Raw genomic sequence first — 12298 nt, forward strand, 5'->3', positions numbered from 1 at the left:
TGAAAACAAATAAGGAGGGGGCTTGGCACATTCGTCATTCCACATATGTGTTACCAAAATGAATATATGCAAGTAAACTATATGCGAGACTCTGGGGGCACAGTAACACAGACTTTATGAAACAAAAAGGCATTTCTCCTGCTTCCACTGTGTCTCTTGTGGTGCCATTGTCTGATGCTAAGAACTCACATAATAACAAAAAACAATGCCCCTATGATGGGGGGAAAACTTGATTTGGCACCAGCCGTGGTGTTTTCCATGGGAATGATGGTGGGGGCTGTGGCCGACTGTGGGAATAGTGCAAATCAGCACTTTTTTGTAGATTTTCTTCAAGCCATTGTTTATTTTGGCTTTGGTCAGATCCGTGGCCCAGCTTGAAGATTCCCACTGGGCTTTCTGAAACTCGCAGACCTATGAGAGATGGAACAGGCATAAATAAATAATTACAAAACACCCTTCCCCCACCATGCCACTCATGCACGCGTGTGCCTGCCTTGGTGGTGCATATATGTTGCAGTACTATATATCTGACCCATGCCACCACTGGGCAATTAAAGAGAAAGCAAGGTTTTGTCTGGGCTTAGCTGGTTCATTGTCTCAGTACCATCTTTCATTTGGGGCAAGAGAGATCAGAGCTGTTTCACATAAGGGCCAGTTTTTGCAAAAATGGCATTGGAGAAAGCTGGTTTGAAACTGTGCATACATGAGGTCTTCCTAACATTTTTAGATGTTTACAGGCGTTTCAACACGAATAACTCAGGTTGTGGTTCTCACAGAAACAAAAAAGTCAGTCATTGTTCTAATAATGGAAGATAAACTTTTATCTCCAACACTTAGAAGGTTCTACTCTATCGTAGCTAAAGGATGCAGCGATCACCCAGGCAAAATTTGTCACAAGATGGAAAATGAGCAAAGAGTATGTGTGGTATAATTATATTATGGTCCAAAATGAGAATACGTCGGCTTTAAAATGACAATTGCTAATTGTTCCTCTCATAGCAGCAACACGTTATTATGTTTTTAAAAGTGCACAAAGGCTTTCTTGAAGGCTCTGGGAGAGTGTGTGCATGTATACATATTCTGTAAGTTTTATACAGAGTATTTCACAAAGAAATGTATTTTCCTTTTTTTAAAAGAAAAGTTTCCATGACCTGTAAGAGTTTTTCTTTCTCTTTCTTTCTTTCTTCTTTCTTTCTTTCTTTCTTTCTTTCTTTCTTTCTTTCTTTCTTTCTTTCTTTTCTTTCTTTCTTTTCTTTTCTTTTCTTTTCTTTTCTTTTGAGATGGAGTTTCACTCTTGTTGCCCAGACTGTAGTGCAATGGCGTAATCTTGGCTCACTGCAATCTCTGCCTCCTGGGTTCAAGAGATTCCCCTGCCTCAGCCTCCCGAGTAGCTGGGATTACAGGCATGCGCCACCACGCCTGGCTAATTTTGTATTTTTAGTAGAGACCGGGTTTCTCTATGTTGGTCAGGCTGGTCGCCAACTCCCAACCTCAGGTGATCCACCCACCTCGGCCTCCCAAAGAGCTGGGATTACAGGCCTGGCCACTGCGCCTGGCCATCAAGAGTTTTTATGACAATGTGTATGAAGCTGCCTCTGAGTGGGGTGGCTGCATCGCACACCTCCAGGGGGCAGCATTGTCTTTGTCCTTTATATAAATGGTTTCCCTGGAGGAAAACTCCAGGTGACCTTGCAAAGTAACCATATTTAGATGGGCTTGTCATACAGATATTTTCCAAGGAAGTGCAGAAGAGTATTGTTCACTACATCTTGTTCCTTTCTTAGATACAAGTTACATCAGAATAGGGGACTCAGGCCCTTGCCTGGGTCTGGATTGGAAAAAAAAAGATCTTACCATGGGCCAGTCTGTGCTAAGTCAGATACAATTTAGTATACAAGCATCTTATCAGACATTTCAGTGATGTGGAAACTTAGGCCAAGAGAAGTTTAGGGACTTGTCCAAGCTCACACAGTCTGTATGCAGCAGCGCTGGGATTTGAACCCTTTCCTATGGCACTCTAGAGCAGCCTTCAATTATCCCCTGCCGCCTCCAGTACTTCCCAGGGCTGGAAAGCATCCATGATTGCTGACAGCAGCGGCAGTGAAACAATGTCAGCTGGGGAAGGGGTCTTCAAAGGCAAAAGGTGGAATTCAGTTGGGGAGGAGGGTGGTTCCTGAGCTGCCACTTCTGCCTTTCAAATAAAAGGGAGCCAGGTGTGGAGGCATCCTGGTGTGAGCTTTGCACAGCTGAACCACGGCTGGGGAGACGAGTGTGGAGAGGGATGCTGACATCTCCTCCTACTTCTGAAAAATAACTTTGCATTTGAAGGGAGAAAGGAGTGAGTAAATCTGTAACTCGGATTTGGACGGCCTGGGATTTCATTTGGCTGTGTGAAGGCACACACAGGTGCCTGCAAGTGTGTGCATGATTACGTATGTATGTGTGTCTGTGTGTAGGAGTGTTTGTGTTGGGGGTGGGGAGATCTCCTGGTTACATACTGGTTCCCTTCTTCCCATTTGGATTGGGGGCTTTTATTTAAGTCATAGCAGCCACCATGTATGGAGACCTAACTATGTGCCAAGCATTGTGCTGGACAATTTTTGAGGTATTATTTTTCTGTGAAAAAAGTAGTTTGTTTTTATGCAGGTGCACCCAGAGACATCAAATATTTTTTTCCATTCCGGTTAAAACAGTGTTCTACTCTGTGGTAAGTCTTGAAGAGAGGCAGGGAAGGCTGCGGGGACGGGCAGGGGCGGTCCCGGCCTCGCTAGTCTCCACCTTTTATTTTGACCGGTCCGATGGCGACAGTCTCGCACTAGGACCCAGGCGCCAGAGCGCCTCCGTCTGTCCTGTAGGTTCATTCAATCTCCCATACACACAGACCCACTGCGAGACCGACACACACTCCCATACACACACACACACAACTGCAGGCAGCGAGGCTCGGGAAGTCAGGCCGGCTCCTCGCCCCGGCGCCTTCTCCTCTCCAGCCGGCCGGGTCTCCCTGGGGGCCCGGAGCTCGGCCGGGCAGCGCAGCCCCGTTAGAGGACGAGCTCGGCGGACCCCCGTTGCTCCATGGGCAAACGCGGGCGGCCGCGCAAGGAGGCGCGCTGCGAGGGCGCGGGGCTGGCCCCCTCCGCGCCCCCGGTTGTGCCCCCCGCCGCGGCCGCGCCCCAGCCCCCGGCCCTGCCCGAGGAGCCTGCGGGGGCCAAGCCCAGGTGCCCCTTCTCGGACATTTTCAACACCAGCGAGAACTCGATGGAGAAGCACATTAACACTTTTCTGCAGAACGTGCAGATTCTGCTCGAGGCCGCCAGCTACCTGGAGCAGATCGAGAAAGAAAACAAAAGTAAGTTTGGGGGCCCCTGCTCTTCCTCGGCGCCCGGCTCTTTCTTTCTCCCCCACTTGGGCGACCCCTGTCGCGAGCTCGGCCCGTGCCCCCCCCCACCCCCCACCACACACATCCAGCCCTTGGCAGTAAAGCCGATGACACCGGAGAAAGGACACGCACGCACAAAGCTGCTAAAGATGTAACAAAGACGGGCAAGGGGGAGAGAGGGGCCTGTCGGTGCGTCGGTCTGTCCGTCTCTGGCGGGCTGGGGCTGGGAGGATGGCCCAGCGGAGGAGCGGGGGAGTGGTGTTGTTTGCTGACAACTGAGCCGAGAGCTCATCTCTTTGAGGTCGCCTTTCTTCCTTTTTTTTTTTTTTTTTTTTTTTTTTCCGGAGCCTTCTCAGGCAGACAAGTGTTGTTTTTCTGTCGCTCGTTCCTGGGTGGGGTGGGGATTAGAAGCCGAAAGTTGGAAACCATAGGCAGAGCTCAGAGGTTCCAGAAAGAAAACACAGACACACACTACAACAATAACAACCAAACAGCTCTCCACGGCGTGGGCTCGGCTCTGTCTCTCTCTCTCTCTCCCTCCTACTTCGCCTTTTTCCTTCCCTCTCGCAGCAGGACTGGGCTCAGGCCATCACGTCCACAGACACAGTCCCCCAGTTGCCCTGGGGTGCCACCGCCGCCCCCCCAAAGAAAGAGGCCGGCGGGGCCAAGCAACGCCAGCAGCTCGCCCCGGACACGCCGTCCTGAGCCCGGGAAACTTGGCCGTGGGGACGCGGCTAGAAGGAAACTTTGGGATCTTGGAGAAACAATAGTTGGGGAACAAGGTGTGGGCTGTTGTGTGCTTTTTCTTTATTTTCCGGGAGACGGCTCCTGAGTGAGCGCGCAGGGCAAGCAAGGCAAACGCCTTCCTGGTCGATTTCTACCTCCCCCCCCAACCCGCCCACCCCCAGATTCACGTGGAGAATAGTGCGTGGGTGGGGGTGTGCTGGGAACCCCACCGTGGCCTGGCCTCTTTTTTTGTATTTATTTGTTTCATTTTTGCCACTACCAGCCAGGTCCCCCAGCTTTCCCCAGGCAGTCGACTCAGCGCCCTAACGGGGGCACGCGTGTGCAGCGTATCCAGCACGGTCCTCAGAATAATAGCTGTGAAAAGGAGGAAGGGAACTAGGCAGACAGACCGACAGACAGGAGGAAACCGGGATGTTTAATGTGTCCGAACAAGTAGGAAGATCAGTGAAGTGCGAGTGTGTGTGTGTGTGTGTGTGTGTGTGTGTGTGTGAGAGAGAGAGAGAGAGAGAGAGAGAGAAAGAAAGAAAGAAAGAAGGTCCCGATTGCAACGTGTCAGATCTTGCAACCTTCCCCCCACCCAACACAACAACCCTCAGACACAAAAACACCATTGCTGACCGACACCCCAGGTCTTTAGTGTTAAAGTAACCGTGTGTTGGCAGCGCAATTATGCAGACGCTGTAAGGCCAAAACAAGGATTTGTGTTGCGAGGTCGGTGGTGCGTTCTTTTCTTTCTCTTCTCGCCTGTTTTCCCGGAGTGCTTGGGTTGCGAGAGAGGCGCATCGCAGGCTATGCAGCCGAATCGCTTCGCAATTATTCATGCTGGGGGGGGGGGGGGGGGGGGCGGAGGGTGGGGGGAAGCTATGTGTGCATTTGTCTGGAGGGTAGTTTCTGAAAAGCCAGAGCTGGTGGGGAGCTGGGTGAAGACGTGGTTTTGTTTGGTGTGTTTGCTTTTGTTGCAGGGGGGAGGGGCGCGATTTCTTTAGCTACCCCTATCCCCGGCTCCCAGTTCTCTGGAGTCTGTCCCGTGGCTTTGACTCTAACTAGGGGTACACCCCATGAGGGCACCTTGGCAGTGTGTGGCGAAGCTGGCTTGTCCCTCCACCCCAGCCCCCCACCCCCGCCCGCCAGCGAGGTGTATGGAGGAGGCGGTCGGAGCTTCCTCAGCGTCCCGCCCCCACTTCGCACCCGCTCCGCAGACAATCGGAGACCTCCCCCCGCCCCACCCCGCCGCCCTGGCCGCCGCCACCTCGTTGTTTACCCCGTGCCGGGGCTCCGGCGTGGCCACCAGTCACGTAAGCAGAGAGCCAGGCGCGCTGGGCTCGGGCTGCCCCGCGCGGGGCGGGCCCGTGGCGGCGTAACCGGGCTCCAGAGGCTGGTGAAGCCGAGGGGCTTCCTCCCAGCCCATCTCCCGAAGCGTCCGCCCTGCAAATCTGCCGGCCCCCGAGAGGGGTTTGGAACCTTAGCGCCCTAGTCTAAGTCAACTTCGTGTGCGTAATAAGTCCCTCGGCCCCGCAGCCCCCCTCCTCCGGCCGGCTCCCGGAGGGAGTATTTTTAGCTCTCTCGCCTCTTTTCGCCGCTGCTGTTTGGCTCTAAATGACGTGATGCCAACGGCCCCCAGATTTCCCCGAGAGCTTGGGGCGCTGCGCTGTGCCCACTTTGGCTGCAGAGACCCTGCTTCAGGCTCTCGCCCGTCTCCAACAGCTCGGACAGGCTGGGGTGACCTCCGGCAAACTCCGTGCGACCACCCGCCAGGCCCTCCGTTGTTCCCCTCGCAAAGAGAGGCGGCCCACGGGGGCCACTTTATCCCACCCACCCCCTCTCCTCCCCTCCTTCTGCCCGGTCTAGGTCTCTGGGTACGGAAAACGGCGGGCCCTACATCTGCCTCGTTTTATGGGGGGCGCTTCTTCGCGCTGGCGGCGCTCGTCGTTGTTTTCTGCTCGCTGCACACAATGCCCGCGCGTCACGGCAATCCGCGTGTGCACAGCAATAACGCGAGTTGGGGGGCGGGTCGTGCGTGCGCCCGGCTCGGGCACTGCGGGTCGTTCTGCGCGCGCGGGGCTTGTTTTGCTCCAGAGCTCTGCTTTCCGAAACGCTTACATCATTCAGTCGTTGGGGGAGGGAGAGGGATCTGGGCGTTCCGATAGGATTCCAGCATCTACCGGGTCCCTGGTTTCTGGAAGGCAGCAAGGACCCTAGCTTTTTAGTTATTATTATTGGGGGTGGGGTGAGGTAGTTTGTTGTGTACTTTTTTTTTTTTTTAGGTCACTACTGCAAAAGGGCATCGCTGGCCGACTCAGGTGCACAACCTCCCCGCCTTCATTTCAGCGAGTTCCCCTATAATCACTTGATCTCGGTTTCTCCGCCTTCTCCTCCTCCCCCTCCCGGCTAGAGACACATGGTTTCCACATGGAGACAAACTTCTTTCCTCCGACTGGACTTGACCTAGCTGCGTCATTCAGCCAATCGGCAGCTCCAGCCTCTTCTGACGTCACGCGTTGCTGAGGCCGGAGGCTGCGGGGGTGGAGCCAGGATGCAAGCCAGGAAATCTCCCGGAGCTGTAGTGAGGCCAGCTGGTCCAGTCTCTTCTTAAAGGGACGCTTTTCTCTCCGGAGATGAGTGTCGGGCCCCGATTCTCCATTTCGGGTTCGGTGAGACCTTTCTGAGATGCACGGTGGACCCTGGTCACGAGTTAACACGTTCCATTTTTACTGCTGTTTGCGAAGTACTTACTTGGCAGGAGCTTGCCTTATTTTCCATCGTAGCCAGAACTGCTTTTCTTTCCCTTGTTGAGGTTTCCGTACTGGTAGTGTTCACCAAGTTGTGGCCACATTGCTGAATTATTTCTAGTGGAGAGGTTGAGTTTTCTTGGAGGAGGGGTTCAAATTAAGTCACCCGTTGTTGACTGTTTGCTGTGTGCAAGGCAAGGGGATTCCCTAGGAAAGGCAGGTACATTCTCCCAAAATTCCAACTGATGTGAATCTCTACGGATCACAAATTGAAGGCCTCCAGAAATATTAATCAAGAAGGCTGTGACCCTGTTACCATAAATTCAGAAATTATATGTAAATAATCTCTGACATCACCTATACGCATTTTGAGTCCAGTGGAAGGGTGGGAATTAAGGACTGACTCATAAGTAGAAAAAGATTTTGGAAAAGGTTAAAACTAAAAGAGAAGAAGAGATCCATAAAGGGATGTTATGTGCATAAGAGCTGACTGGCAGGTAAGTGAAAGAAGCTGTGAGAGCAGGTAAGGTCTGGAGGAGAGAAATGGGCTTCCTAGTGTCTGGGGGAGGTTGCTTTGGAGGCAACACTTAAGATAGGGAAGGGCGATCAGATGAGAGTAGAAAACCATAAGGCTCCTTGGAGTGGATCACCTGGGTTTGAGGGTGGGGTGCTTTCCTAGGGGCATGGAGAGCCCAAGAAGCAGCCTCTTCCTCCTGGCAGGGGAAGCTGCTGTTGTGTGGTGTCATTTGGCCCCACCCTGCCTTCCTGACTTCATCTCCTTTGCCTTGCCCTGAAACCTCTGTGTCTGTCCGGCAGATCCACCAGCAAGCAGGCTTCACAGTCGAACCTCTGTGCTCGACTTAGACTCTTCTACTGTCTAGAATGCCTTGATTCTCTTATTCCCCTAGGGATATCTGTATCCTACCTTCTCTTCAAGACTTAGGGCAGTTCCCACCTCCTCCAGGAAGCTGCCCCTAGGTATTTCAGCCCATTTGGCTCTATTTCTTAAGTCATTGTACTTGAGAGAATGAAACCTTTGCAGTCACATGGAGCAGGGCCCAGCTTGCTACTCTACTGCTTACTGGCTTTGTGACTTTGTACACAACTTACTTAGCCTGAGGTTCCATTTCCTTTTTGCAAAATGGGGATAACAATAGTATGACCCTCATATCATTGTCAAACAACTAAATGAGGCACTGCACTTAAATATTTAACGTACCTGAAATATAATAGGTGCTCAATAAATAGCACCTTCTCTGAGCTTTGATAATCAGTACCATGCACTTCTCTACTTGCTTCCTGTGTGTTAGCTTTATCTTTACAAGGACATTATTAGTAACTTAAGAGAAAAGATCACTTACAGTATTCAGTGTATGTTACCCATTGCATATAGCACACCACTGGGCATACAGTAGTAGATCCTTAACGTAAAGTTTTTGATTGGTTAGATTTGTCATTTACTAGCTATGGCACAAGGATCAGGTTTGGAGGCCAGGGAACACATGACAGCCTTTCTGAGATTTGGAGAAGAGTCAGAAATACTGTTCTCCAACTCCCTTGGGTGATGAGACCAATCCCTGTAAGAAGATGATAGTTGAGACCTGAAGAGCTGAGACTGCATCCTGTGAACAGCTGTGACCCTGAGAACAAATAAGAAAGTAGGAGACTAGAGTGACTTCTGCTGAAATTGAGGGCTTTGACGGCAACTAATGTTCAAGCTGGTTGCATTTTTGCATGGCAACAATCTTATGATGAATTCATACATTTTTCAAATGTACATTGCACGTCTACTATGTGCAGATGCTTCTTTCTGAAAACTCTGTAGGTTGAAATATGGTGGGAGTGGAGTAGGGTATTTGTCTTTAGTGGAGTTATGTGAAGAGCATTCTTACATCAGGCCCTATTTCCTCTGCATCCCAAATTATGTTCCCCAGATTTAACTTATTTTTTCCAGTTTTAAATATGATCTCTGCTAACTGGTAAATACCAGAAGGAGGCTTTTTTGAGGATATTGTTATGGCTTTCAGAGTCACAGAGCTCCCAAGGACTGCATGCCCTGGAAAAGGGGATCCAGGGAAAGGGGACAAGGCCTTGGAAGTTAGAGAAGCTGAATTGAGCCATTCCTGGTTTGGGAGCAAAAAGGAGGCTCCATTAGCTACCAAGGCAAAACAGTAGCTGCTCATCCATCTCTCATCTCTGATCAAAACACTCTCCCACGGACACATCCAGAAATGGGGATTCATCTGGGGATGCCTGGGCAAAAGTCTAGAGGTGAAACTGAAGAAAATGAAGAGGGTGCCGGCATGCAGCAGCAGCAACTAATTGTATGGCATAATATCAATAATGGCTACCATTTATTGAACACTGACTATATTGCAAGTATGAGGCTATGCATTCATTATCTCCCTCGATCTTCATGCTAACCTTCTGATGGATGCAATTTTATTACCCCCTTTTACGGAGGAGGGAACTCAGGAGCCGGGATGCCTGGTAATTTGCCCAAAGGACATATAGCTAGTAAGTGACAGAGCTGAGTTTTGAACTTAGGCCTCTAATTCCAGAGCCTGTGCTCTTAACCATATACACATGTACTCATTTTACAGCCAAGGAATGAAGTCCAGAGAGGTGAAGTGACTTACTCAAGGTCAGCCAGGAACCTGAAGCAGAGCTGGTATTTGAAACACCTTGTTTATTGTCCAAGGTCTTCTTGTACACACCTTGCTTAGAAAAGGTTTAGAAGTGAGGCTGGAGACAGAATAGCCAACCAGAGTTTTTTTTTTTTTTTTTTTTTTTGGTCTTTCAGAGTTGTTCAACTCTCCTGGCCTTAACTCAAGTTTAGGGCTCCTAGGAAACACCACCCCCTCCTACTGCCTTTCCCAAGTCTGTCCTCTGGGCATATTAGAGGACTTGGGGCTGTTGCTATGGTACTGGGGCCAACAGCAGGTTCATCAAAAGCTGGGTCTTTTGCCTTTTGAAAAAAAAAACCAAGCCCTGCAGAAGCGAATTGGCCACAAAGATTTGCATCAGTCATTGTGGCTTGTTCTGTTTTAGATCCCCCTGCCTCCCTACCCCACCCCCTCCTCCCTACCACCACCACTTTCTATAAATACAGTTGGATAAATATTGATTTAAACTGGGTTTATGGAGGAGAAGCACATGCTTGCCTTGGCTTGGTCTTCACTTAGATACCACCAGTATGTCAGGCCTGACACACCTAACCCCCAACAGCTCTGGCTTCCAAATGTCCTGTTTTGGGGAGATGAATTGTGGTTTTGTGGCTTTTGAGTTTTTTTTTTTTTTTTAAGGAGAGAAAGAAAAAGAAATAAAAAAATAACAACCCAGCAAGAAATGGGAGTTTTCCTGCAGAATGAGGCAAGCAGTTTTCAGCATGCAGAAATGCGGGACCTTTATTGTAATCTGGCCTCCTAAACTATTCTTCTCCCTTCCAATGTTTCTTTCCGGTCCACTTCAGGTTTTTTTTTTTTTTTTTTTTTGAGATGGAATCTCACTCTGTTGCCCAGGCTGGAATGCATTGGCATAATCTCGGCTCACTGCAACCTCCGCCTCCTGGGTTCAAGCGATTCTCCTGCCTCAGCCTCCCAAGTAGCTGGGTCTACAGGTGGGTGCCACCGTGCCTGGCTAATTTTTGTATTTTTAGTAGAGACGGGTTTTCACCATGCTGGCTAGGCTGGTCTCGAACTCCTGACCTTGTGTTCTGCCCGTCTTGGCCTCCCAAAGTGCTAGGATTACAGGCGTGAGCCACCGCTCTGGGTCCAGGTTTTGTTTTTAAAGGAGGCAGGTAGTACCACAGAGCATCAGGTCCAGAAGAAGCCCCAGAGGTCACAGAGCATCCATCATCTGTACAGTCATGGAGTCTGAGACCCAGAGAGGGACACTGGCTTGCCCAAGATGACACAGCAGAGGCAGAACCAGGTCTTTCTGGGCTGTGTTCCCTCCCACCTGATACAAGAATCAGTTCCAGGTAGAGTCCCAACCTGGGCATTTGTTTCACAGGTCCAGTGCTCGTAAAGTCAGCAATTTTCAAACCTGGTTTACTGATCCCAGGGTGTGTCTGGTTATTGCAAAGGTCATTGCAACATTCTCAATAGTCTTTCAAAATGAAGCTAATTTCAATTTGCCATACTTAGAAAAATACTGTCTTTTACATTTGGGGGGTGGGAGGAGGGAGGAGCTAGAAGGTGGTGGCAGTGTCCAGATGGCTATCCCAAGCCTTGACTGAGGAGGAGGAATTCAAGTCTCAGGGGATCCTGCTGGAGGTCAAGAGTGGAGCTCTAGACTCACAGTGGGGAGAGAGAAAAAAAGAGAGGGAGGGAGGACGGAAGGGAATGGGAGAGGCTTCAATTCCCCAGGGACAGACACCTGCTCTCTGGCTCTTCTAACTTAAAGGAAGCAATTGTCTCTGATGTCATTGTATCCGAGTGGCCTGGCTAGAGGTGTTAAAGCTGTCAACAGCTGACTTGATCTTTGTGGTCAAAAATAATGGGCATTTGCCACCATCATGCTGAGCAGGAGGCTCCTTCTTTGCTTCCTCATCTTGGCAGAATGTGTGCTGGGCCCCTTGCTTATGAAATGTTTTGAAAGTTCAGGTGACCCTTGCTTTGAGCAATACACTCTAGGAAATATATGTAAACAGAATTCTTTTTCTTTTTTTTTTTTTTTTTTTGAGACGGAGTCTCGCTCTGTCGCCCAGGCTGGAGGGCAGTGGCGCGATCTCGGCTCACTGCAAGCTCCGCCTCCCGGGTTCACGCCATTCTCCTGCCTCAGCCTCCCGAGTAGCTGGAACTACAGGCGCCCACAACCGCGCCCGGCTAATTTTTTGTATTTTTAGTAGAGACGGGGTTTCACCGTGGTCTCGATCTCCTGACCTTGTGATCCGCCCGCCTCAGCCTCCCAAAGTGCTGGGATTACAGGCGTGAGCCACCGCGCCCAGCCAGAATTCTTTTTCAAAAAAAATTTAGAGAAACTTCTTGAAAAGCCCTTGTGGCAACTATTTTAGTAAGATGTGGAATTACGTTGTGAGCCATTTTCCCTAAATTTGTGTTTATTCATTCATTTATTAATTAAAACATAAAGAGTACATACTTGCTTAATGGGAGGCACTGGGCTAGGTCTTGGAGGTAGAGTGCCTGCCCTCATGGAGTGTATTATTGTAGTGCCAGGTTTTAGAGGTAGAGTTCCTGTCCTCATGGAGTGTACGATTCCACTGCCAGGTTTTAGAATTTCACTTGTCTTAAAGTGAACCCCAACAATGCAGGATGGCATTTGACTTGAGGTTTTCTGTCTTTGGTTCTAGCCATCGTTATAGACTGAATAAAAATTTAGCCTGAGCTTCCTAAAGGAGTAGTTCCTTCCCTCCCTGTCTCTTCTATCTATGTTTAAAATATATACATATTTTTGGAGACAGGGTCTTGCTCTTTACCCA

The 12298-nt window shown here is 49.9% G+C and overlaps 1 protein-coding gene across 1 annotated transcript in view; it reads left to right on the forward strand.

The window, feature by feature from the left end:
• Positions 1 to 2914: 2914 nt before the first annotated feature.
• Positions 2915 to 12298, forward strand: part of MXI1 (MAX interactor 1, dimerization protein) — an 81184-nt gene continuing 71800 nt past the window's right edge. Inside the window, 1 exon segment of the mRNA NM_001261031.1 lies at positions 2915 to 3349. Within this exon segment, the coding sequence (NP_001247960.1) occupies positions 3076 to 3349 (274 nt within the window). The 5' untranslated portion in view covers positions 2915 to 3075.

This window comes from Macaca mulatta, chromosome 9 (genome assembly GCF_049350105.2).
Source record: "Macaca mulatta isolate MMU2019108-1 chromosome 9, T2T-MMU8v2.0, whole genome shotgun sequence".
In the NCBI taxonomy this organism is placed as follows: Eukaryota; Metazoa; Chordata; class Mammalia; order Primates; family Cercopithecidae; genus Macaca; species Macaca mulatta.